The 27,415-nt window shown below is 41.8% G+C and overlaps 1 protein-coding gene across 1 annotated transcript; it reads right to left on the bottom strand.

Moving 5' to 3' along the window:
- Positions 1-136: 136 nt before the first annotated feature.
- Positions 137-27,239, bottom strand: aox5 (aldehyde oxidase 5). The gene is made up of 33 exons (XM_020482638.2): positions 27,143-27,239; positions 25,986-26,043; positions 25,500-25,596; positions 25,185-25,293; positions 24,935-25,061; positions 24,697-24,758; positions 24,466-24,558; positions 23,531-23,611; positions 23,286-23,430; positions 23,015-23,107; positions 22,774-22,925; positions 22,127-22,220; positions 21,867-21,979; positions 21,426-21,610; positions 6,673-6,835; positions 6,395-6,484; positions 6,130-6,299; positions 5,419-5,545; positions 4,985-5,204; positions 4,765-4,889; positions 4,409-4,542; positions 4,132-4,219; positions 3,944-4,030; positions 3,554-3,745; positions 3,206-3,436; positions 2,487-2,711; positions 2,199-2,273; positions 2,040-2,092; positions 1,750-1,864; positions 1,511-1,576; positions 1,187-1,375; positions 803-970; positions 137-573 (listed from the first exon to the last, which is right to left on the bottom strand). The coding sequence occupies exons 1-33, from the start codon at positions 27,197-27,199 to the stop codon at positions 523-525; spliced, it is 4,035 nt and encodes a 1,344-aa protein (XP_020338227.1). The 5' UTR covers positions 27,200-27,239; the 3' UTR covers positions 137-522.
- Between the last annotated feature and the right edge of the window lie 176 nt (positions 27,240-27,415).

Raw genomic sequence — 27,415 nt, 5'->3', positions numbered from 1 at the left:
TGTCTCAAATGAAATTGGATGTAAAAAGGTAGGGTTGTCCAATTGTATGTCCATCCTGTGAATCTGTCCAATGTCATGTATGCCTTATTTCACTTTCAATAAATTGCATGTGTCTCAACTTGAATATACGAAAATACATGCTTCAAAAATGCATCCTTTATTAGTCAGTTAGACATCAGAAGGCTTTAGGGCACAGAATTAAACCAACGCTTCAAAGTTCAGTTCAAATTTTTAGGTTCATCTGAGTTCTGTATGTTGACTGCACTTGGCTGTAGGTCACAGATGCAGATTGTTCAAGTTTTAACAAACAGCCCAAAACATACATGACCAAACACCAGATGGTGTATTTATCTTACCCTAGGACAAAAGTGAAATTTCAAGCAACAGCATCAAGCACATACTCTAGACACATTTCCAAGTCATCCAGAAAGCACACAATCTGCAAGCATCCCACCAACACCGAACAATACATTACGATGAGGTGAATGATTAATAGTTGGAGCCAAGTCATATTCAGTTGGCTCATATGTTGATACTCCATGGTTTGAACGTTCCTTTCTTTGGAGATGGAGCCTTGAGGAAAAAATATATATAATGCCGTTAAACGAATGTTGTTGGAGAAAGGGTATTAGTGAGACCAAAACGGTAGACATCGGCCAGTTAGTGGACTCAGAATAAGCCTAGTCCTGAACTAAAAAAGCACTTTCAATGGAGCATTTTCATCAAACAACTTTTTAGTCTGGAACTAGGCTTGATCTGTGTCCTGTGGAAAAACAGTCCTTTTGATATGAAGAAATGTTACCATCTCAGTGAACTGGTCCTCACAGGCCATGCGTATCCTCTCCGCAGTAGCAGGGGAACTAAGAGGGAAGCTGTCCCCTAGCCCCCTCTCTCTACGGGCTGCAGCAACTGCCTCCTTTATAGCAAAGAAGATGGTGCTGGCCAAGAACACTGGAGGCTCGCCTATACCCTGTAACAACATGGCCGACCATCAATTACCACTTAGGAAGTGAATCCTCAGGAACCTTGAGTGAAAGCATTTTATCGTGTTTTATACGACAAATAAACTTGGACCTTGACAATTTGGCGTTTGGTGTAAATTGTTCAGTCCAAAAAAATGCTCTGTATTTAGGCATAATTGATGCCATTATGGATGTGTCGCGTGATGTCATGTTGTTTGACTTGCCTTGGACCTGTAGATGGCATGTGGGTTCTGTGCGTTGGCCAGCAGGTGGACGTTAAACTGAGGAGGGACGTCACAGAGGGCAGGAATCTTGTACTGGGACGGACCCCTGGTCATCAGAACCCCCTCGAGAGAGAACTGCAGCTCCTCTATGGTGTACAGACCTATGCCCTGGACGAAGCCGCCCTCGATCTGGAACATATAGCACCATGTTAACTTTGTCTCAAGTCATATTGGAACGTATGCTACTGAAGATGTCCTATATTGATCCATAATACTGTAGAAATGTAGAGCCACTAGACCTGTGAGTGTTAGACCGTTCTGTACCTGTCCTATATCTAGAGCTGGGTTGAGGCTCCTCCCGACATCCATCACAATATCTGTTCTGAGATTCTGCAACGAACACACAGCTTATTGTATAAAGCCAATGACGCCCTTATGACATAACATATAAAACAGAGGCTCATACATGCTCATTGCACGTTCTAGGGGATGCCTGCAGGCACAGTATGAAGTAGTGTTAATTAACATTTCACTGATTTAGACCAAGGGTAATACTACTGTACTTTGTGATCTCCAGTGAGACAGTCAATCTCCACTTCTGAGCAGCAGGCCCCAAAGGTGAAGTAATAGTAGGCTGGACCCTCGCTGTTCTCCCAGTCCATATCCGTGTGAGGTCCCCTTGAAACCCATACGGTGACCGCATTAGGATAGCCTACTTGTGACCGAGACGTTCCCAATATGAGCGCCGTAAATCGTGCCATTGCAGTTATCACGGTCTTATAAACAGTCAGTGAGTGAGACGCCGCATTGCTTCATTACACACTACAGTCTACAGTATTGACAGGGTACGTACATGAAGAAGCCAGTTGCAGATAAGCTGACCTTCTGGCAATAAGCCTCAAAAATCTGTGGGAAAGAACACAAGTCATTGCATGCTATACCATTATGGAGATAGACACAATAACATCATTATATTGACTTTATTATAGCCTGGTGGATGTTGGTTGATTACCCATTGTTGCCATGTATATTTGGGATGATTTTCCATGAATGGCTTCAAGCGCCGCATCAGTTTCTCACAAGCATCCTAAAATCATACACAGTAACATTTGGTAACAGTACAATAAACACATCTATACCATATGTCTTTATAAGCCTATGAGAAGCCTGTGATAACAGAACATTGGAGCTAGCCTGGTCCCAGATCTGTTTGTGTAGTCTTGCCAACTCCTATGGTCATTGTCCAGGGCAGTTGGCGTGACAACACAAACCGATCGGAGGCCAGGCTTCGTTGAAATACCTTGACTGCCATGCCCACTGCGTCCGTGCCAAAGGAGGCTGCTGAGGGTGCAGCATTGGGAACGTTGCCCGTACAGGTCTCTTTGATGTGGATTGAGGACATGGGCACCTTCAGGATACGACTGGCAATCTGGAGGGCTTTTGTGTTGATTCCCTGGCCCATCTCTGTGCCTCCGTGTGCCACCAACACCGAGCCATCCTTGTAGATGTTCACCAGAGCTGCACCCTTGAGCAGAGGTGGAACCAGATAATGAACAACTGTTATATTGTGTCTCTATGGGGATGAACACAGTTTATACTGTGGGCTCCTGAGTGGCGCAGCGGTCTAACGTATTGCATCTCAGTGCTAGAGGCGTCACTACAGACACCCTGGTTTGAATCCAGGCTGTATCACAACCGGCCGTGATTAGGAGTCCCATAGGGCAGCGCACAATTGGCCGTCATCGTAAATAAGAATTGGTTCTTAACTGACTTGCCTAGTTTAAGTAAAGGTTACATTTAAATGTAAAAAGATATTTCTCCACAGTAACTTACAAGTGCTTACAGCTATGCAAATAAGTATCTGAACACCCGAACCAGACACAAGTTACAGTGTTAAAATAGCTAACCTTTCAGTCAACAATGTCCTTTGTCAAAGCAGCTTCCTAGCACAGTGGAAAAATGAACATGGGGCATTCTAAATTGAACATGTGTTTATTAAAGGGAGTTCTTCATCCTCACCTGGTTGAAGAAGCCTTTGGAGAAGCCGACGCCAAACTTCATAGGCACAGCAGAGATGCCCCTCTTCTTCCAGCGGTTGGAGGTGTTGAACTGCTGGATGGCCTGGAGGCGATCGTGGTACCCAGCCTTGTCTAGGCACTCGTCCCAGCAACGGAGCATGTCGCGGGGGGAGAAGAGCTGCTTGTGGTGGGTATAGCACTCCTCCTCCCGGTACATGTTGATCTCCCTCACCTGCAGAGACACACCAGGCCACATTCATCATCGGTAGGAAGATTGAATGGATGGATAAAAGGTGGGTAATTAACTAACTAAACATGACCCTGAATCCTCCAGTAACCTCTCACTAACCTTCTGTGGAGGGAGGCCACATTTGACAGCCACCTCGTGCAGCACGCTCTCCATCACCATGAGTCCCTGGGGTCCTCCGAAGCCTCGGAACGCTGTGTAGGAGGGCAGGTAGGTCTTACACACCAAGCCACGCCCACGCAGGTTAGGGATCTTATAGCCATTGTCCATGTGAAGCAGGGCTTTCTCCATGATCTGAATCACAGCACATTACAGGGAAATGAAAATGTGTCTTATGCTAGGGTGTTTCTGCTGTCCATTTTTAAACGTGGTGAGAATCCTCAGTCCCTGTTGTCGAGGACTTTTCAACTGATATCAGGCAATATATTGGACAATCGCAGATAACCATTGAGTCATACACAGTATTGAATTCAAAGTTCTTAACAAGCTTACAGCTAATGATTCATTCAGGGTGCACCCCCCGTTACTGTAGTAGGTGATGTCCGCTGCCATGATGGTTCCATCGTTGTTGTATCCCACCTGAGAAAAAAAACTGGTCGTTAGAAATGCTGAGGTAAAAATTCCCCTGATCACACAGTTGTTGTTGATGATGCTCATCTGAGAGGGCTACTCTACAATACCTTGTATTTTCCTAGGAAGGGGTGTCTGCCACTTGTGATCAGCATGTCATCTCCACGTTCCAGTACACAGCGTACAGGTCGCCCTGTCCTACAATGAAAACATAGGCATATTTACTCTAAGTATTCAAGTTATTATATGTATTCAAGGTATTATATGTATTACATGTATTCAAGGTATTAACTGTATGTATTCAATGTACTATATCTATTCAAGGTATTATTAAATGTATTATATTCCACTAATGTGTGTTATCAACACTCTGTTGAAAGCTCTTACTTGACTGCAGCTGTGGCAGTGATAGCAGAGAGGGAGGCAATCTTCATGACTTTGCCACCGAACGCTCCCCCCAACCTCCTCACGTGACATGTGATCTTGTTGGAGTCGATGCCCAGTGTGATTCCTACCACTTCCTGGAGTTGCAGGGACAAAACAAAAGGACATTCAAATAAAAAATTGTAATAACTTTTTTTCTGATCATATCAATCAACCAGCATTGGGGCACTGATGGTTGTCGTGTGTCAAAAATCAAAGATTCTGATTGGCAGGAAAGGGTTAACAAGAGTCCAATATCCAATGTATGCAGCAACATAACAGAGGAGAAAACTAAAACATAGATAGTTTATGTGTCTAACCTGAGTGTATGCTGAATGCTGGCTGGCCACAAACAGTTCCAGTTCTCCATTCTCTCCTTTGGGCACTGCAATAAGGCCCTGAGTCTCCATGTAGAAATGCTCCTGACCTCCCAAGTAGATCTCATCTGCTCACAACACAATCACATATCATCAAGACATTTGAAGACATGAACTTGCATTAGAAGAAGGAGATGCACAGATGTAAACCATTGCGTTTTACCCTCCAGAATCTGATCCACTGTCTCAAAGGCTTTGTCCACGTCTCCTCTCTCCAGCTTCCTCTTTGGGTCAAAGAAGGACTGATGCTGGATGGCCTCTTCTATTGTGAAGAAGACAGGAAGTAGATCCTGGTAGGTGACCTTTACCATTTGAGCTGCTCTCCTGGCCTGCTCTCTGCTCTCTGCTACCACAGCCCCAATGATCTGCCCCACACAAGACACCTGCACAGGAACAACCAATCAACCAATCAAAAACCACCATGGTAAGCCAATATACAATATAATAGACCTCTCATAATTAGAAATGCCATTAGAACAGAGGTTCTCTATTCTCCTCAATTATCATCATCGGTCATTGCCATGGTCATACTTTCTGTCTATGGTACGGTGCTACAGACTGGGAATGGTAGTGAGAGGGGACAGTACGGTAGCCTACCTCCTCCTCAGCAAAGAGTTCCTCTGGGTTATTGAACAACATCCGTCGGTTCTGACCAGGGACGTCCCCAGCTGATAGGAACGTGACTACCCCAGTCATGCCAAGTGCTTCAGATGGGTCAATGTTGCTGGTTTTGAAGTGGAATAAAGACACATGATCAGAAGACCTACATGCGGCCTCCTGAGTGGCACAGCGGTCTAAGGCACTGCATCACAGTGCTTGAGGCATCACTACAAACCCGGATTCGATCCCGGGCTGTGTCGCAGCTGAGGCGGCACACAATTGTCGCAGCGTCGTCCAGGTTAGGGGAGAGTTTGGTCGGACGGGATGTCCTTGTCCTATCGCGCTCTAGCAACTCCTGTGGAGGGCTGGGCTCATGTACGTTGACACGGTTCCCAGTTGTACGGTGTTTTCTCCAACACATTGGTGCGGCTGGCTTCCTGGTTAAGCGTGTTTCGGAGGACGCATGGCTCTCGACCTTAGCCTCTCCTGAGTCCGTACGGGAGATTCAGCGATGGGACAAGACTGTAACTACCAATTGGATATCACGAAATTGAGGAGAAAAAATATATAAGAAGAAGAAAACCTACATGCAATTTCAAAAAGACGAGTCTGGATTTAGGTGATTATCTTATCATACAGATCCAACTGTAGAAGTTTGTATGGCCAATCCAAAAACAGTCAAATAATGACCCACTAACATAGACTCACATGATCTTGGCGTGCGCTCTGGTGCTGGTCACCATGAAGACAAAGAGTTCCCCCTGGACAGCTGGTATGTCATCGTAATACTGGGCCTCTCCTGTAGCCTGATGGAAGGCTGCTTGATGCATCATGGGATGGCCCACAGGGTCCTGGGAGGACTGGGCATTGGACACAAGCTGCAGAGGAAAGAGACAGACACTATGGGGATACAACCATCATCCATCGGAGTAAGTTGTAACCTTTTACATATAAGCCATTGTTGATCACAAACCTGGAAAGAGTGATGTCCCTGGGGCACTTCGTTTTTGAAAGGCTTGAGAGCACTGAGGTACTCAAGGGGTAGAAGACACACGTTCACATCCTGCACCATTGGGTAGAAATCAAGAAACATGAAGCATAATAAAAATGATTGTAAAACACCTTTTAGAGAGCCAATGTAATATTGCTACACACAAATATTGTCACATCCCTCAGATTCAGCAAAACAAGTGGCAGATTTGATGTTTTGCTGAAAAATAATTAAGGATTGTGCCTGTCCTGTATATGTACCCTCTCTCTGAGCTCCTGGAGGACCTGCATGTAGAATTTGAAGAAGAAGCTGGTGGTAAGGGTCTTGCGATACTCCACCTTCCCTCCGTGGGCAGAGTCAGATAGCTCCACCTCCTCCTCCAAAAGCCTGCAGGCATCAGCCAGAAGATCCTCCCCCCAGGACCTGAGCCAATCAACCAACACTTCAATTGCAATTCACAAGTTCACCAGATCACCGGTTAAGTTCACCAGTTCAGTTCAGTTTGGTTCATTTAATTCTGTTTGATGTGATGTGTGTGTGATGATAGGAAAGGAGAGATCACTATTACCGAATATGTTGTATGAATAGAACACTAGTGTGAAGGAGGAGTTTGTGAAGAATGAATATCTCAACTCCTGTATTATAAAGAGACAACCAGAATTATAAAGGAGTAATATTGTGAGGAAGTGTTTGTAGAGTAAAATAAACAATTGCAATTGTAGAGGTATAAAAAAGCACCAGCATTGGGGTTACCAAACCTACAATTACCTTTAAAATTGTTAAAAAGTAGATCTGTCTCCATTTAGTGCATATTCATCTTAGAATAGTAAACAATGACTATGAAGCAAGTAATGAATATCCAACAGAGATTGGTAATAGTATATTACCAGTAAACATTGGGGTGGATTAAAACACAAATGATTAAAGAGTGGAGGGAGGACAGTGGCCAGAAGTTATCATGTTTTGTTTTGCCTGTAATTAAAACCTTTTTGTTGCTAATTTAAGATTTGGCAGGGTGAAAACTAACAAAATGTTTATTTTCTCTTTTAGGAGAGGATGGGGTGTCCCTATCTCATCATTTGAAATGTTTCCGGAGGCCGGGTTGCCTTGGGAGAGCAGTTAGTGAAATTCTGCTGTTCTATTAAGTATAAAGGTACCCAGCTCCCAATTAAGTAAGGCATGGCAAAAACACAACCCACCTGTTAACCCACATATTTGTTAGTGGTGTTAATACCGTGTCTGATTCATTGTGTGGGGTCTTTTTACTTGGATTTGTGGGTTCTTCACGGGTTGAAAAGGATGCACCTTAAAGGGCACACAAATACAACTTTCTGAAGCATCTATTGCCCGAATTTTGGTTGCACAGGTGTAAGTTCTCCTGATGAGAAATTTACTGAAAAACTCAATGTAAACCTGGTACACAGAATGTTAGAAATGTCTTTAAATAATGAGTCTGAAGTACAGGGAATGCAAAGGGAAAAGAACACTCACTTCATGGTGTTGAATGACCTCTGTCCTGACTTTCTGGTGAGACCTGATCACCCTCGCTAGAAAGGCTAGAGACATTGGGTGGGATTTAAGTGTAGTATGTAAATGCTGGTAAATATGAGGAAGTGTTGTTGTTTTGTTTGTTTTGTTTTTGTCTTGTGTCAAAACAAATCTCACCAAATTGGGTCTGCTGTATGGTCAGGACTTCTCCCTAAGCATTAGCCCTCTAACTCCCTGACATCGTAACTCTTGGTGAGGTCTTTCTTTCTCTCTCTCGGAGGACCTGAGCCCTAGGACCATGCCCTGGGACTACCTGGCCTGATGACTCCTTGCTGTCCCCAGTCCATCTGGTCGTGCTGCTGCTTCAGTTTCAACTGTTCTGCCTGCGGCTATGGAACCCTGACCTGTTCACCGGACGTGCTACCTGTCCCAGACCTGCTGTTTTCAACTCTCTAGAGACAGCAGGAGTGGTAGAGATACTCTGAATGATCGGCTATGAAAAGCCAACTGACATTTACTCCTGAGGTGCTGACCGGTTGCACCCACTACAACCACTGTGATTATTATTATATGACCCTGCTGATCATCTATGAACATTTGAACATCTTGGCCATGTTCTGTTATAATCTCCACCCGGCACAGCCAGAAGAGGACTGGCCACCCCTCATAGCCTGGTTCCTCTCTAGGTTTCTTCCTAGGTTTTGGCCTTTCAAGGGAGTTTTTCCTAGCCACCGTGCTTCTACACCTGCATTGCTTGCTGTTTGGGGTTTTAGGCTGGGTTTCTGTACAGCACTTTGTGGCAACAGCTGATGTAAGAAGGGATTTATAAATAAATTGGATTGATTGATTGATGATAAAGGAGTATAAGCCAATTTGAAAAATGGTTTCAACAGTGTGTTTTTATTCTCTTTGACATTTGTCTTATTAAGAATATTAAGAATATTGGGAATATTGGGAATGTAATAATTTGTCATACAGTGAATAGTTTGTCTGGATTTCCTGAATCATACATGCTCTTTTGTTCTGGTCTGTCCTCTCTCAAGCTTATGGTGAAGGGGACCACGGATGGTATCTAGATGCATGGAAGGGATAATTAGACCGAGAACAGTGTGAGCCCCTTCCCCTCTAACTGGCTGAAGTAATGGCAACAATGGCGTTCACTATGGCCTTTTCTCTCAGGAGTACAGCATGAGTCCGGAGACCGTCCATGTGGAGTGAGCATGGAGAGAGATCACATCTAAACTTCTCTCATTCTGCTGGTGTACTAGTTTGAAAATGGACAAGACAGAATTGACCGTAAAGGATTGTGGTGGCGGCTCAGGTGAGACATTCGTCTGTTTGGGAAAATCAGATTATTCCACAGATATTGAAATCGGGACATTATCAAGGGCCATTCACCTTGACATGCATGAGTTACATGTGTGCCATTGGGAGGATGAACTGTAAAGCTATCTGAAGAAGCAAATGAAGAAACACCAGAAGAATGAGTGCCGAGTGATAGGAGCAACGCAAAGCATTATGGACTGTCGTTCTAAATTTGTTTTGGATAATTTACCAATAGTTCTACTCAACCAGCTTCATGAGGAATGCTTTTCCAACAGTCTTGAAGGAGTTCCCACATACGCTGAGAACTTGTTGGCTGCATTTCTTTAACTCTGTGGTACAACTCATCCCAAACCATCTCAATTGGGTTGAGGTCGGATGATTGTGGATGACAGGTCATCTGATGCAGCACTCCATCACTCTCCTTGGTCAAATAGCCCTTACACAGACTGGAGGTGTGTTAAAGGTCATTATCCGGTTGAAAAACAAATGATAGTCCCACTAAGCGCAAACCATATGGGATAATGTATCGCTGCAGAATGCTATAGTAGCCATGCTGGTTAAGTGTGCCTTTAATTCTAAATAAATTACCAACAGTGTCACCAGCAAAGCACCATCACACCTCCTCCTCCATGCTTCACGATGGGAACCACACATGCGGAGACCATTTGTTCACCTACTCTGCATCTCACAAAGACAGCAGTTGGAACCAAAAATCTAAATTTGGACTCATTTTCACCTGTCTAATATGCATTTCTCTTGTTTCTTGGCTCAAGCTAGTCTCTTCTTATTATAGATGTCCTTTAGTAGTGGTTTCTTTGCAGCAATTTGGCGATGAAGGCCTGATTCACGCAGTCTCATCTGAGCAGTTGATGTTGAGATGTGTCTGTTACTTGAACTCTGTGAAGCATTTATTTGGGCTGCAATTTCTGGGGTGCAGTTAACTCTAATGAACGTATCCTCTGCAGCAGAGGTAACTCTGGGTCTTCCTTTCCTGTGGCGGTCATCATGAGAGCCAGTTCCATCAAATGGTTTTGATGGTTGATGGTTTTTGCGACTGCAGTTGAGTTCTTGAAATGTAACATTTGTAGAATTTTGTAGATTTGATGTAGATGGTGGTGGGGTGGCTGGAATGACGCGGGGTGGTGACGTGGTGTACGGCCCGGAGCACCTCGTCCAATGCAGTCCCAAGGCGCTCCAGGCACGAGTTGTGGTGGCGGAGCTTCGCTGTTTTCTTGGGTTTGTCATTCTGTCACTGGTGTAGAAAGGAGTAGGCAGGAGGCAGTCGCAGGTTTACAACTACTGAATTTATTTAAGCACCATAGATCAAAGCGAGACGTAACCCAAACGCTGTTGTGCTGTAAATATATCTTCATAAACAAAATGGCACAGGGTGAACCCAAAGTGCAAAATATAAAGTACTCAAGAAAATGTCAGAGAGATTCCTCTCAGGAAAACAAAAAACAAAGACAAATGGCAGAGAGAGTATATATACAGTGATAGAGTGGGGATTGGAACCAGGTGTGTGTAATGATGTCGACACAAGTCCGGGGTTGATGAGTGAAGGGTGTTTCCCAACAGTAGGTTTGGCAGCATTTGGAAGGCTGGCGACGCCGAATGCCTGAGCTGGACAAGAGGAGGAGCCAAAGCGAAGGCTGGTGTGACAACTGATTGGCTCAAACGCATTAAGAAGGAAAGAAATTCCACAAATGAACTTTTAACAAGGCACACCTGTTAATTGAAAGGCATTCCAAGTGACTACCTCATGAAGCCAGGTTGAGAGAATGCCAAGGGTGTGCAAAGCTGTCATCAAGGCAAAGGGTGGCTACTTTTAAGAATCTCAAATATATTTAGACTTGTTTAACACTTTTATGGTTACTACATGATTCTATATGTGCTATTTCATTTTCGTTTTAATGTATTCACTATTATTCTACAATGTAGAAAAGTACAAATAAATAAAAAACCTTGAATGAGTAGGTGTGTCCAAACTTGACTGGTACTGTAAGTATTCAGACTCTTTACTTAATACTTTGTTGAACCACCTTTGGCAGCGATTACAGCCTCAAGTCTTCTTGCGTATGATGCTACAAGCTTGGCACACCTGTATTTGGGGAGTTTCTCCTATTATTCTCTGCAGATCCTCTTAAGCTCTGTCAGGTTGGATGGGGAGCATCACTGCACAGTTATTTTCAGGTCTCTCCAGAGATGTTTGATCGGTTTCAAGTCCAGGCTGTGACTGAGCCACTCAAAGACATTCAGAGACTTGTCCCGAAGCCACTCCTGCGCTGTCTTGACTGTGTGCTTAGGTTCATTGTCCTGTCATAAGGTGAACTATCTCCCCAGTCTGAGGTCCTGAGTGCTCTGGAGTAGGTTTTCATCAAGGATATCTCTGTACTTTGCTCCGTTCTGCCACCACCATGCTTCATCGTAGGTGTCACGCTGGTATGAAGAGATTCGGGAGACAGATGCAGGAATGCGTAATAGTTTTTTTAATAAGACCAAATTACGGCGTGCCGTGAAAATGCACGGGGAAGAAGACCAAACAAACGCGTAACAAAAACACAGGGTTGAATCCCAAACAAAAGCGCGAGGAGTACCTTGAATAAATAACCCGTAATCAGACCCGTAATCATCTGCGAAATCCACAAGGGTACGAAAGCATAAAACACACAGCACAGGTAATCACACACACCAACAGACATTGAAACAATAATCGACCAAAGGGCACACTTATACAAGTACCAATCAGTGGAAATAGGGGTTAGGTGTGCATAATGAAAGTTCAGAAGGGATCCGTGACTGTAGGGATAGTGCCTGGTTTCCTCCAGAAGTGACGCTTGGTATTCAGGCCAAGAGTTCAATCTTGATTTCATCAGACCAGAGAATCTCCATTCTCATGGTCTGAGAGTCCTTAGGTGCTTTTTGGCAAACTCCAAGCAGGCTGTCATGTGCCTTTTACTGAGTAGTGGCTTCCGTCTGGCCACTCTACCATAAAGGCCTGATTGGTGGTTTGTCACGCCCTGGTCTTAGTATTTTGTGTTTTCTTTCTTTATTTGGTCAGGCCAGGGTGTGACATGGGTTTATTTTGTGGTGTGTTTTTGTATTGGGGTTTTTCGTAGGTTTTGGGATTGTGGGATTAGTGGGGTTTTCGAGTAAAGTCTATGGTTGCCTGAGGCGGTTCTCAATCAGAGGCAGGTGATTATTGTTGTCTCTGATTGGGAACCATATTTAGGCAGCCATATTCTTTGAGTGTTTTGTGGGTGATTGTTCCTGTCTCTGTGTTAGTTTGCACCAGTTTAGGCTGTTTCGGTTTTCACGTTACGTTTATTGTTTTTGTATTGTTCGTGTTTCATCTTCATTAAAGATGTATCGAATTAACCACGCTGCATTTTGGTCCGACTCTCTTTCACCCGAAGAAAACCGTAACATGGTTGTCCTTCTGGAAGGTTCTCCCATCTCCAAAGAGGAAATCTAGAGCTCTGTCAGAGTGACCTCCCTGACAAAGGCCATTCTCCCCTGATTGCTCAGCTTGGCCGGGGCGGCCAGCTCTAGGACGATTCTTGGTGGTTCCAAACTTTTTCCATTTAAGAATGACGGAGGACACTTTGTTCTTGGGACCTTCAATGCTGTAGACATGTTTTGGTACCCTTCCCCAGATCTGTACCCCGACACAATCCTCTCTTAGCGCTATAAGCACAATTCCTTCAACATCATGGCTTGGTTTTTGCTCTGACATGCACTGTCAGCTGTGGGACCTTATATGGACAGGTGTGTGCCTTTCCAAATCATTTCCAATCAATTGAATTTACCACAGGTAGATTCCAATCAAGTTGTAGAAACATCTTAAGGATGATAAATGAGATGCACCTGAGCTCAATTTCGAGTCTCATAGCAAAGGGTCTGAATACTTATGTTAATAAGGTATTTATAAAAAAAAAAAATGTTTTGCCATTATAGGGTATTGTGTGTAGTTTTATGAGGAAAAACATATATTTAATAAATTTTTAGAATAAGGCTGTAACGGAACAAAATGTGGAAAAAGTCCAGGGGTCTGATTACTTTCCAAATGCACTGTAAGTGACCTAGCAGTAGTGTTTAGCATGTTATGGGTTAGATGGAATGATTTTTGTGCAAATATATTTGTCGCAGGAAACAAAGTACAAAGGGGTCCAGCCTCTGAATTTAGTTGACTGCGGCAGGCTGCATGAATGTACACTTCCTAATCCCAAGGCTCTTCCTGACTGATAAGAAGACTGGGACTACTGAACTTGGGCTGGGAAGATAACAACACCTGCCTAGCCACAGAGATTAATTGTACATCCTAGACTCAGGAAGGAGGGCTTGTTTGGTAGAACAATAATTATACTAGTTGACCGCCATAGCATGCAAAAAAAAGGGCGAAGTGAGCGTGATATGGTGTCGGAATACCGCTTGTAAAACATGCTGCCTAACTGGTATTCCTGGGTAAAAAAGCATGAGTTTATGTTTTTTTTCAGACTCCATTTTGTTTGGACCCCAGCAGTACAGTATTCCTGAAGGTATAGAGTCAGTCTAAGGGAGAGTGGGAATCATCATGTCATCATCATCAAACTTCGTTTCCTGCCATATATGATTATGCATAGCATAATGCATTACTAAAACTTGTCATATTTTGTGATTTCTTTTGCTTTTCAAGTCTTTTGCTATCACTCTCTTAGGAGAATTGCAAAAACTCTCACTGAAATGTCATTATCAGAAACCGCTAGAAGCTACTCTGACAATAAAGATAACAAGTTGGAGGTGACAGCTTGGCTGACAAATATGTTTGAATCACAGTCTGTGAACTTTGCAAAATGGGCCATGTTGGGAGTATGTCCTTGTATGTGATAACACTGATTTCATGTTGTAAGGCTCTGTGCTCTTCTTTTGTCTCACAGGTCTCAGCAACTATTTTGCTCAATTCTGCAACTGCAGGAGAGACTGTTAGTTTGATTGGGCTAAAATAAATGCAATTTTCTGATGAGAATGATGAAGATAATGTGGACTATAAGGAACTCACTGAAGGTCATGAAGAGTATAACCATGTTCTCCCCTCTGCTCATGACAATAGTGTTTCCATAAATTAAATTGTGTAATAAAGCATGTGTGTATGAAATGAAGGTATTAATAAACCATTCTACTGCAATGATTTTACAAGTGTAAGGGCTATGGAATACCTATGTAAGAATGCTGTTCACTGACTATAGCTCAGCATTCAACACCATAGTACCCTCCAAGCTCATCATTAAGTTTGAGGCCCTGGGTCTCAACCCCGCCCTGGGCAATTGGGTCCAGGACTTCCTGATGGGCTGCCCCCAGGTGGTGAAGGTAGGAAACAACATCTCCACTTCGCTGATCCTTAACACTGGGGCCCCAGAAGGGTGCGTGATCAGCCCCCTCCTGTACTCCCTGTTCACCCATGACTGTGTGGCCATGCATGCCTCCAACTCAGTCATCAAGGTTGCAGACAACACAACAGTAGTAGGCCTGATTACCAACAGGCAGGAGGTGAGGGCACTCAAGAGTGTGGTGTCAGGAAAACAACCTTTCACTCAACGTGAACAAAACAAAGGAGATGATTGTGGACTACAGGAAACAGCAGAGGGAGCACCCCCTATCCACATCGACGGGACAGCAATGGGGAAGATGGAACATTTTAAGTTCCTCTGCGTACACATCACTGACAAACTGAAATGGTTCACCCACACAGACAGTTTGGTGAAGAAGGCGCAACAGCACCTCTTCAACCTCAGGAGGCTGAAGAAATTTGGCTTGTAAACCAAAACCCTCACAAACTTTTACAGATGCGCAATTGAGAGCAGGGCTCTCCAGCGGGTGGTGCGGTCTGCACAACGCATCACAGGGGGCAAACTACCTGCCCTCCAGGACACCTACAGCACACAATGTCACAGAAAGACCAAAAAGATCATCAAGGACAAAAAACACCCGAGCCACTGCCTGTTCAACCTGCTACCATCCGGAAGGTGAGGACAGTACAGGTGCATCAAAGCAGGGACCGAGAGACTGAAAAACAGCCTCTATCACAAGGAAATCAGACTGTTAAACAGCCATCACTAGCACAGAGAGGCTGCTGCCTACATACAGACTTGAAATCATTGGCTACTTTAATAAATGGAACACTAGTCACTTTAATAATGTTTGCATTTCTTGCATTACTCATCTATTGCATCTTAGCCTATGCGCTCTGTCATTGCTCATCCATATATATTCTTATTCGATTCCTATACCGAGAGATTTGTGTGTATTAGGTATTTGTTGTGGAATTGTTAGATATGACTTGTTAGATATTGCTGCACTTTCGCTACACTCGCAGAAACATCTGCTAACCATGTGTATGTGACCAATACAATTTGATTTGATTTTATGGAATAAGGATCAGTTACTAGTTAGATTCTACAACCCAGAGTGAAGGGTTTGAAAGGATAAAGTGTCTGGTTTTACTTTTAATGGAAGTGTTTTGATATAACCTTTGATAATGTAAGCCATAATCTAATGCTTACCTTAAAATGTAGCAATAATTATCACAGAGTAATAAAATGAGGGAGTGTGATGGAAATTTGCTCTGTGTATCAGATCGTATGTTTAGCGTAATGCTGCTTTTCTAATAACCTGTCTTGGTTCATGAGAGTAACTGATTGATTGTACATGGGAGGGATTTCTTCTATCACTGATAAATCTTCTTAGGGCTGAGATCCCGCTAACGGGATCGATATGACAACAGCCAGTGAATGTGCATGGCGCCAAATTCAAAACAACAGAAATCGCATAATTAAAATTCCTCAAACATAGAAGTATTTCACACCATTTTAAAGATACACTTCTTGTTAATCGCATCACAGTGTCCGATTTGAAATAGGCTTTACGGCGAAAGCACCACAAATGATTATGTTAGGTCAGAGCCAAGTCACAGAAAAACATAGCCATTTTTCCAGCCAAAGAGAGGAGTCACAAAAATCAGAAATAGAGATAAAATTAATCACTAACCTTTGATGATCTTCATCAGATGACACTCATAGGACTTCATGTTACAAAATACACATATGTTTTGTTCGATAAAGTTCTCAGTATACATTGGTGCGTTATGTTCAGTAGTTCCAAAAACATCCGGTGATTTTGCAGAGAGCCACATCAATTTACAGAAATACTCATTATAAATGGTGGTGAAAATACAAGTGTTATGCATGGAACTTTAGATAAACTTCTCCTTGATGCAACCGCTGTGTCAGATTCCAAAAAAGCTTTACAGAAAAAGCTAACCATGCTATAATCTGAGTACGGCGCTCAGAGACCAAACAAGCCAAAAAGATATCCACCATATTGTGCAGTCAACATCAGTAAGAAATAGCATTATAAATGTTCACTTACCTTTAATGATCTTCATCAAAATGCACTCCCATGAATCCCAGTTCCACATTAAATGTTTGTTCTGTTTGATAATGTCCATCATTTATGTCCAAATAGCTACTTTTGTTAGCGTGTTTTGTAAACAAATCCAAAGTCACGAAGCGCGTTCACTAGGAGCAGACGAAATGTCAAAAAGTTCCATTACAGTCCGTAGAAACATGTCAAACTATGTATAGAATCAATCTTTAGGATGTTTTTAACATAAATCTTCAATAATGTTCCAACCGGAGAATTCCTTTGTCTGTAGAATTGCGATGGAACAGAGCTTGTTCTCACGTGAACGAGCGTCACGAGCTCAAAGCATTCTACCAGACCTCTGACTCATTCCCCTCTCATTCGCCCCCACTTTACAGTAGAAGCATCAAACTAGGCTCTAAAGACTGTTTACATCCAGTGGAAGCCTCAGGAAGTGCAACATGACCAATATCCCACTATTCAATAGGGAATGAGTTGAAAAACGACTAGCCTCAGATTTCCCACTTCCTGGTTGGATTTTTTCTCAGGTTTTTTCCTGCCATATGAGTTCTGTTATACTCACAGACATCATTCAAACAGTTTTAGAAACTTCCGAGTAGTTTCTATCCAAATATACTAATAATATGCATATATTAGCAACTGGGACTGAGTAGCAGGCCGTTTTACTGCCCCCAGCCATTAGAAGATAAGCAATTTGGCAGTACGCCCAGAACATTGCTCTGGGACCCAAAAGGAGTATCTCAGTTTCAAGGTCTCATCTTTGAGAGAAGAAGCTTCGTGAGGTATCAGTCAGTCAAATTCAGGAACCAAGTTTAATAATAAATCATGTAAATCATGCTTATATGATTTGTTTGTGTAGCAATTTATAAGGACTGAAAGGGAACACCGTTTTCAGAGTTTTTATCAAGCTTGTATTGAGTTTATGAAACTCTCCGGCAGTGATAATTAAGATGACTTAATTTACTTTGAATTTGAGTCCTTAGTGATGAATGTCCACAACAGCGGGGTGCTGGGTCAGGCGTATAAAGCAAAGTCTAGCAACCTAAAGGTTGCGTGTTCAAATCTCATCACGGACAACTTTAGCATTTTAGCAGCTTTGCAATTACTTAGCATGTTGGGCTAGTAACCGAAAGGTTGCTGGATCGAATCCCCACGCGAAACCCCTGAAAAAGCCAATTAACCTATTGTTAATTAGGTTAGGCCATCATTGTAAATAATCATTTGTTTTTAACTGACTTGCCTAGATAAATAAAAAAACATTATATATATATATAAATATATATATATATATATACAGTATATATATATAAAATGTATATATATATATATATATTTAAAATGTAAAAATAACCCCCTTAACCTAGCGTTAGCCACAACAAATAGGAATTCATAACATATCATACGTTTGCAAATTTGTAACATGTTGTACGAATTGCAATCTGTAATATATTGTACTGTTGGATTCGGGGTAACTTTGAACATTGATGTATATTGACTAATTGATTTGATAATGTGTTAGTATGTTTATAACTGTAGAAATGCATTAGGAGAAGTGACTTGCGTGTTATGCGTTAGATGGGATGATAGAGGAGTATCATGCCTAGAGACTGTATATTGTTACAGGAGATAGCTCATAGGAGAGGGAGGACAGCTAACAGTACACAACATGGGGATTTAATTGAACATTACACATACCCAGATCATGGCGAGAATAGAAGAGATAGTGGTGGCATTTCAGACACTATGGTAAACTTTCAGGAAACCTGTGACTCCGAGTTTTGTTAGGTTGGATATTATTCCCAACTCGTTCATCTTTTTCCCAATCCTCTTGCCATAAGAGGATTGTTAATGTTGTCAGGAAATGACCCATGTGTTTCAGTGTGTATATCCTCAGGTGAAAGCAGAGATAACCAAGGGCACGTGCTGAATTCTGGAGATTGAATGTGCATCAAGACACACCAGGCGGGGGTGTTGGGGACAGTGTTGGTTTGGTCCACACACACTACTCCTTACAGCACCTGCAGCGGTAAAGATTGTCATGTCTCTCCTTGGGGGTGGTACATAGTTCTCATGTGAAGTGAAGTCCAGCTGCATCATGGGTGAGCTTGAAGACACCATGACAGAGGAAGCTTTGCGAGAGAGAGAGAGAGAAACTAGATTCCACTGTAAGACATGCAGATGGGTTGGGTCTGGGAGCTACTTTATACATCATATACTTGGGTTGGGGTTTAGCTGCTTTATTGGTTAATGTATCACATGAAAGAGGATAGATGTTGGGGTAATTGTACTCTGAACAACATTTTGAAGGAATTGATGTGAAAGCATATACAGCGCTGAGTTACCTTAAGAGGATGTAGGGTTGTGGAAATGGAGGAAATGGGGGAAAAAAGTGACAATGACATGACTTGGGAACACCTCTCGGAACCTGGGGCCTAAAAGGGAAGTCTTGGTGGAAGCATGAGTAGATTTTGTTGTGTGATGTATAAAATAAAATTGTGTATGGTGTGATCACAGAACGGAGGCCATAAGTCTCTGAGTTTGTAAACCTCACAGCGAATGTTTTGTTATCATTGTTTGTTCATTTATAATTATTTGTTTGTTTTTTATCATTGTGCGTTAATTTATAATCATTTGTTCGTTTTTTAAAATTCATGTTTTATTATCATCGTTTGTCCATTTATAAGTTATTTCCAAGTTTATGTAAATTGAACATTAGGAAGCTATTGTTCAAGAGGAGGGACTGTTGGATTCGGGGTAAACTTTGAACATTGATATACTAAAGTCATGATAGATCAGAAGCATGGAATATAAAGGAGTGAAAGAGACTGGTTTTTATGTTAGAAGTTAATGGTTCTCTGTAGAAAGACAGAGGGGCTGTGGAATGTGCTGGGTGGATGGGAGGGAGTCATGGAAGTGCAATAGGTGATACGTGTGGAGAGCATTGGATTAGACATCAAGGGGGTTGAGGTCAGTTCAGGTCACCTTAAGAGAGACAGAACCGTTTATTACTCTATCACTTCGTCTTCCTGTCAAACCATAAAATGTAAGGATTGGAGAGGAGGAGGGGTGCCTAAAGTGGAGTAGATATATTTGTGGTGGTGGAAACATATCTTTATCTGAATACAGCTGTGTTGACTCTTTGGAAAGAATTAAACTTGGTTTAAGCTTTTCTAGTGTGTGTGATTTATTTACTCTGAAAAATTAGAACCTAACAGTACGAATTAAAATTCGTTACATATCATACAAATTATAAAATATCATACAAAATGGATTATGGAATTCCAAAATGTAATAACTACCATACGAAACATAACATATCATACTAATTGGCAGAGGTGTGGACTCGAGTAACATGACTTGGACTCGAGTCAGACTCGAGTCACAAAAATGATGACTTGCATCTCGACTTTAACACCAATGACTCGTGACTTGACTTGGACCTTATGACTCGACCTGACTTGATACCCTCCCCATGCCCAAATATAAAAAATTATGCTATTAAACAAAGTGTGCAGCACATCAACTCTTCATTTAACGGATTACAGTTTGAATCGGACAGCAGCCAATCAAATTGTGCCAGCTGAGAAAAAGTTGTGCGTGGCAGTGCAGAGGAACCGTCGGCGGGTGAATTCAGATGGAGCCCTTAGAAAGATGATACCCAAAATTATTTATTTTTAGATATAAAGACGACTGTATAAAAAAAAACGGATTGCAACTTGCAAAACATGTGGGAAGAAAATTACAGACGGAGACGCAACAATTTCCAACTTTGTTCGACATTTGAAGCTGCACAAAGAAGGGTAAGTCATGGCTAATAAAGCTGACAGCCATATATTTTATTATTTTACTAGTGTATCATGTAGGCTAACGCAACGTTAAATCAATGAGTCTCCACACAGTCAGTCAGTGCGGGAATGTGATCATTGCACCCAAGTTTGAGCTATAAATGGCTAGGCAGTTGGTAGCCTAAATCCTGCCTGATGTTACTGCTGTTCCTAAAAACCATTGACATACGTTAGCCTACTGGAACCACACAGAGAGAGCGTGTGTGTGTGTGTGTGTTAAGGTTGGGTGATTGTGTACAAGTCTACATCGGCCGATTGCGCCCCGTAGCCATCCTCAATAGTCGATCACTGTTGGGGGGGGGGGGGGGGGTCTTTCTCATGGCTACCCATGTATTTCCTTGGAAATATAACGTTTATTTGGAAAATAATAAATATATAGATATTTTTAAAAGCATTAATGATTTGCGTAAATATAATATACTAACTATTACTCTTGTTAAAAATATGAAACAGTATTACATGACATGTTTAAAACTCGAAACTCAAAGTTTAGGACTTGAGACTTGACTTGATGGTCTTGACTTGAGATTTGACTCGAACTTGCCTGTCTTGACTTGGGACTTGAGTGCTAAGACTTGAGACTTAGTTGTGACTCAGTTAGTTGTGACTTGTAAAACAATGACTTGATTTACTATGTTACGTCTACCCCGGATTCCAGGTTGAAACTATTGGCATGTATTTGAAAATACTGACTGAAATACACTGACTGAAATACACTCCCCCCATGCATTTAATCCCGGCATTTGGAAAATTGTATTTTAAATAAGTATTTGAAAAAAACTTTAAAATAGTAGGCTATTTATAGGAAATTGCAGATAATTTGGGCCACATTATTTGAAAATACTCAAATACACAGAAAATAAGCATTTACATAATCAAATATTTGAACCCAGGTCTGCAATGTCTGTAAAGTATGTTGTTGTCAGTCTACATACCGTCCAACAAGCTTCTGGCATGTGCGTCCAACCTTGACCAGTGTGGGTCCCACTCCCCCGTAGTAGATGTTGAGAGACTCCACTATGTTAGTGCCCTCCCTGAAGAGCACCTTCATCCCAGCGTTGACAATGGAGAAGGCAAACTCCCTCCTCTGGGCCTGACGGAAGGCGGACACAAACTCCCACTGCAGAGATCAAAGTAGAAATAAATACTGTACTACAATCAACAGACATAATATAGTCAATAATCAACAGTCATCCTCAATACATTCAACAGACCATTTCTCCAACCTGAAAACCTCGCAACAGATTATTCATGTTTACTTACCAATTAACCAAATCCTCAGCACCCAAAGCTTGAAAGAGGTTGGAGTTAAACTAAGGTTATCATCAATATCCAGAGAGGTATTTGTATGAGAGATTAAAACAGTTATTCCTCACTGGTTTGGAGTAGGGGATGTCAATGGACAGGAGGACTTCATCTGGTCTAAGCGCTGTCTTGCCAAAGCCAGTGAAGAGTTCTTCATTCAGAGTGATCGCCCTAGTCCCATTTTCTACAACAAAAAGACAGTTTCATACTATGAATCTAGGCATCACTCAATGAACTATGTCCTTCCCATTTAGGTCATGTGATATTGCATGATCACGAACTGAAAGAAAAGGATCAAATCAAGAAGAATCAATGCTTTGGCCAACAGTACCTTTAGACATGACCTGCAGCGTGCAGTCCAAGGCAGCTAGAACACTATTGAGATCATACTTTGGGTTGGCACTGAGGATATTGCCTCCAATGGTCTGTAGACATGGGACATCATAAAACCGATCAAATAAAACACATCAATAAGGCTTTCAGGCAAGAGTAATGCAGCATTCAACAATAACGACAATGGCCCAGCGACACCCTTTTCACACTACATAGCCAAGCCAAGCTGTACTGTCTGTGTGCTTGCCTGGTTACGCATTGACCATAGTTTCTGGAACCATGCTGAAAAGGACAACGTGAGGAGAAAATATCTGAGCCAACACAGTTACATTTGTTGGGTACATACAGGTGTGCTATCATAATTTGATAATTAATTAGAGAATGTAGGAGGTTCCTCTTGTGCAGGAGGAAATGCAAATTCAAGTGTATTCAAGGTTTAAAAAGGCTTCTAAAGTTGGTCATTTAAAAAGTCAGACTTGATTTATCCTAACTAAAAATGTATCAGCCGATACAAAAATGTCCATTAATTATAATCCACATAATGATTAGAGTGTACTGTTGCTGCAAGATTACTTTCCTGCTGTGAGATACGGGTCAAATTATGATAGAACATCTGTATCTATGGGTAATAGTTATAGGGCTTACAGCCATGTTGCGGATCTGTTTCCCTGCTAGACACTGTAGGGTCTGTAGCAGGGCCTGGTACCCCCTGGTTCTTTCTGCCTCCATCTCCCTCACAGCCCTCTCCATCTCCTCCTTCAGACTGGACAGGGTGCAGACTGCCCCCATACTCACACCTGCATGGACATGAACACACAGCAAGTAGATGACGAAAAGCTGAAAAGTTCATTCAACGAACGGACAATGAATACACTTCTAAACCTACCATCCTTCCCCCACGTCACAGTATGTAAATCTGAAACTCTCCCGGCGTAGATGGTGAGAGGATGATGGACTCCTTTCACTTGCATATTTGGTCCTGCTCAAAACAAATAAACACATAATAGATACAATGTGGCTGAGCAGTCGTCAGGATTAATATTTTTTGTACCGTGTACAGCGTATGGGTCTATTTTTTAATGGGGGAAAATATTTCGGGTTTGAGTGAAAGCAGTTCTGAAACACAAAAGCAAGATGGCAAAGCAAAAGGTTAATACCTATAGTTGTGTTGCCAACCACCACAGGGGCTTCAGGATATTCTGTTTTCAACTCAAGCAGATTGGTCAGATCTACTGGAGATATCAACTTCAGCCTATCGCCTTGGAAACACAGACTGCCACAGGCACGTTTCTTTCCCATAATCTGATATAGAGAAGAGTGAAATCAAAGTTCTCTGCAAGTTAGTTCTGTTTGAGTTGACAATAGACAAGTCTCTTTAGAGTGAAGACTGAATCTAACGTACCATGAGTTCTGGAGGGAAAATGAGGTCCTGGGATGGGTCAAGCGGAAGAACATTGTCCATATGGAACAGCTCCTCTGAGATCTGACAAGGTATCAAATATTTATTTAGAACACAATCATTCTTTCCTGGTGTCATCATTTCAACTACCCCTCAATTGAAAAAGCTACTTTGCCTCTTGGGCCACCGTAGTTATGTGCTGTGATTACATTTACATGAAGTACTGTTACAGTATTCTTTGGACTTTCCTTTATCTGCATGTCAAGCACTCATATTTAGCCTGACAATAAAATGTTTTACCATTTCATTTTCACGACAACCAGGGCTACAAGTAGAGTACCACACAAAACAATGAGATATAAACAGTTGCATTCATGACTTTTATTGACATAAAACAAGGCCTGGACAAAGCCAAAAAGTATTTATATGAATGCTGTTAGTACAGAAATAGTTTGCTTAATGGTAAATGAATAACCAACTAGTCAATGACACCTTTGTGGAGTTTGTGACAGCAACTATGTGAGCGTATTATAGACACCATGCCACAATAGACACAAAACGAGCATATCTGTGAGTCTCAGCTTTTCATTGACAGCTTTGAATAGTTTGTAGCTGAAACCCTTCGAACTCTAAAGACATTTTTGTAAAAGACCCTGCCCCGCGCCCCTTCGGGATCCGCCCTTGTCTCACAAACACCACTCTAGCTCAGCCCCATTAATCACACAGACTCATGGACGCAGTAGAAATATAAAAGCCAATGGTTCATCCCAGAAGTCTGTAGCTAAAAAACACAATGTTTAAAAGGTATTAAAAGTCCAAAAGACGCTGGCGTTACGGTGGGACTCGTTGGGTTAAAGGGACTATACCGTTCCCTAACGCATCTTGCGCATGTACAAAGTTGGAATTCATTCGGTGAAAATGTAAAGTATTTAACTCACATCACTATCCTTGTGTTGCTTAGTTCCATTCTCTATACAGCACTTTCCCCCAGATTCTCCATTCTGGCAACATCCCTCTCCATTCTCTGATGCCTAGTGATATGTAACACATGCATTTTACAGAACATGTTTCAAAGTAATCAAAAGAGAAAACATGTGCATTTTGGTTAAGAGACATGTGCTTTGAATCAAACAACTAGCTTGTGGAAATAGGTTAAAGGCATTACTCACATCACAGAAAGTTTTGAATCCGTCAATGATCGGCCTGTAGCCAGTACAGCGGCAGAGGTTTCCTTTGAGAATGGGGTCAAAAAAAACTGTCAATGACGTTTGAAAAAAGCTAGCGATGAACCTACAGCCAATGTTTTTGTGGAGACCTTTGGACTACTAAAGATGATTAAAAAAAAATATAATAAGAAGAAATAGAGTATGTTTATTTTTTTTAATCTATAAAATATAAATGAATGACCTCCTAGAGCCTCTCTGATGTCTTCCATGGTAGGATGTGGTTTGTTCCTCAGTAAAGTGTACATGGACATCACCATGCCTGGAGTACAGAAACCACATTGAGAGCCATGGGCCTTGGCTATACGCTCCTGCAAGAACGTAGACATATCAGTTTTCCTTACAAAAAATATCATCCAGCCACAATGAATGGTGAGCTCCACTTGTAGGATTTAGGATCAGAAAACCCTATATAACCGTATAGTAGGACCTACCTGAACCGGATGCAGTTTGGTCTTGGTGCTGCCAATACCCTCCACTGTTACCACAGCAGCTCCATGCAGTGTACAGATGGGCTGCAGACAGGCGTTAACAGTGTAGTGGCTAGGATCAGTGGTCAAGGACATAACAAGCAGTGCCGTGTCGAATAGAATAGTGTGATGCAAACTGAAGAAGATTCCAGTCATTTTACTCCAAAACTATATTTCTCAGTCATTATATTTTGTGATGGTGTTATTTAGTAAAATATTAAATTAAATGGTTTGCTTCCCACATATGGTTGTGAGGGCACTATTAGAAAGAAAGGATACAGAACTCTGTTGTTGAGTTGGTCATATTTGGACACCATGACCGTGCAGGCCCCACATCCACCCCCTCCACAACCATACTTAGTCCCAGTTAGAAGCACTATATAGAGAAGAGACACATGTAGATGATTTTGGCTAAGCATTTTAAAATGACCTTCACTGCTACTCAACCCTGCACCTCAGAGGCTGCTGCCCTGTATATATAGACATGGAATCACTGGCCACTTTAATAATGGAACACTAGTTACTTTAATAATGTTTACATACTGCTTACTCATCTCATACGTACAGTATATACTTTATTCTATTCTACTGTATTTAGTCAATGCCACTACTTCATTGCTCGTCCAAAACTGCACTGTTGGCATTTCGCCACAACATCTGCTTAATATGTGTATGTGACCAATAAAATGTGATTTGAAGAACATAGACATTATGTGCTGTTATTTACATACAAAAAGGTGTTATAATTTTGTTGGGGAAAAGTACCTTTCCTTCTGAGGAATTTGAGGAGCACCTCCTCTGGATCGGCATTCCTCTCTAAGATCTGAAACACACACAAACGCACACAGACAGAGGTCACAATCTATTTGCCTAAGACAACTAAGCCTCTGTCTGTGAAAAAAACAGTAAAAAGGCATATCTACATCAGGCGACAGCAAACACTCTGGAGAGTCAAAATGATATCACGGGTGGCTTGAGAATGCCATATGCTCTGCATCTAATCTATAGTGTTATCTGTGACTATAATCAGGACATTGGTGTGTCAGTCTGCTGACAATCATGTGCTTTACATAAAAGTCAACATTTTGAGGTGGGAGGACTGGAGGAATCTGTATCAATATATTGAATACTGTATAAGAAAATATTTCAGATGCAGAAAAACTGTAGATTATACATTTTAGAAAGCAGCCTTTTGTTGAATATTTTCTTACAGTGTTGAAGTGATATAACTTCCTCATACTAACCATAGAAATAATAGAAAGTATCACAAACACAATAGACATTTACCAGACAACTGCATTGCGTAAATTACAATTATTATTCAATTACATTTGGAACTAATGTCAATTGAGCTGCTCGGCAAAAGGAAAATATACTGTCCTCTGCAGTTTGAAAATGTGGCCTAATGTTATTCCAAAAGACCAGTACAGTATAAATGTATTTTATTTATTTTATTTTACCTTTATTTAACTAGGCAAGTCAGTTAAGAACAAATTCTTATTTTCAATGACGGCCTAGGAACAGTGGTCAAACCAACATCTAATAGAGACTAAATAATGCGTTGATCCCATATGATTAAGCATAGTCTGGATCTTTTGCTCCATTACTGGCAAAATATCTGATCTTTTTTTTTTTTTAACTAGGCAAGTCAGTTAAGAACAAATTCTTATTTACAGTGAAGGCCTACACCAGCCGACGCTGGGCCAATTGGACTCCCAATCACGGCTGGATGGGATACAGCCTGGATTCGAACCAGGGTGTCTGTAGTGATGCCTCAAGCAAGATGCAGGGGTCTTAGACTGCTGCACTACTCGGGAGCCAATTTGGTTGGTCAAAATACCAATAATAGGGCAAAAGATCAAAATTGGGCAACCTGTGTGAACACAGCCATAGTCACATATTAGAAAAAAAATATTTCTTACCTTTTGTCCATTTACATAGAAAATCAATTCACTGCAACTGTTGGGAGAGGACATCATTGATGTTTACTCAAAAGCAGCAATCTGAAACTCTGTCTCTGAATTATCATTTGTGGCAGTTTAAATACCTATGGGATTGACCAACGTCACATGGCTTGAGCTTGACAATCATTTACACACATTATCAACAAAGTTATATCATGACAAAGAAACATTACATATATCCCCCCCCCCCCCCCCAAGCCCCCCCCCCCACCCACGCAAAGTCACCCCCCC

This window comes from Oncorhynchus kisutch, linkage group LG16, assembly GCF_002021735.2.
Source record: "Oncorhynchus kisutch isolate 150728-3 linkage group LG16, Okis_V2, whole genome shotgun sequence".
NCBI lineage: Eukaryota > Metazoa > Chordata > Actinopteri > Salmoniformes > Salmonidae > Oncorhynchus > Oncorhynchus kisutch.
The sequence above is the reverse complement of the archived record's forward strand: the minus strand, read 5'-3'. Positions and strand labels throughout refer to the sequence as shown.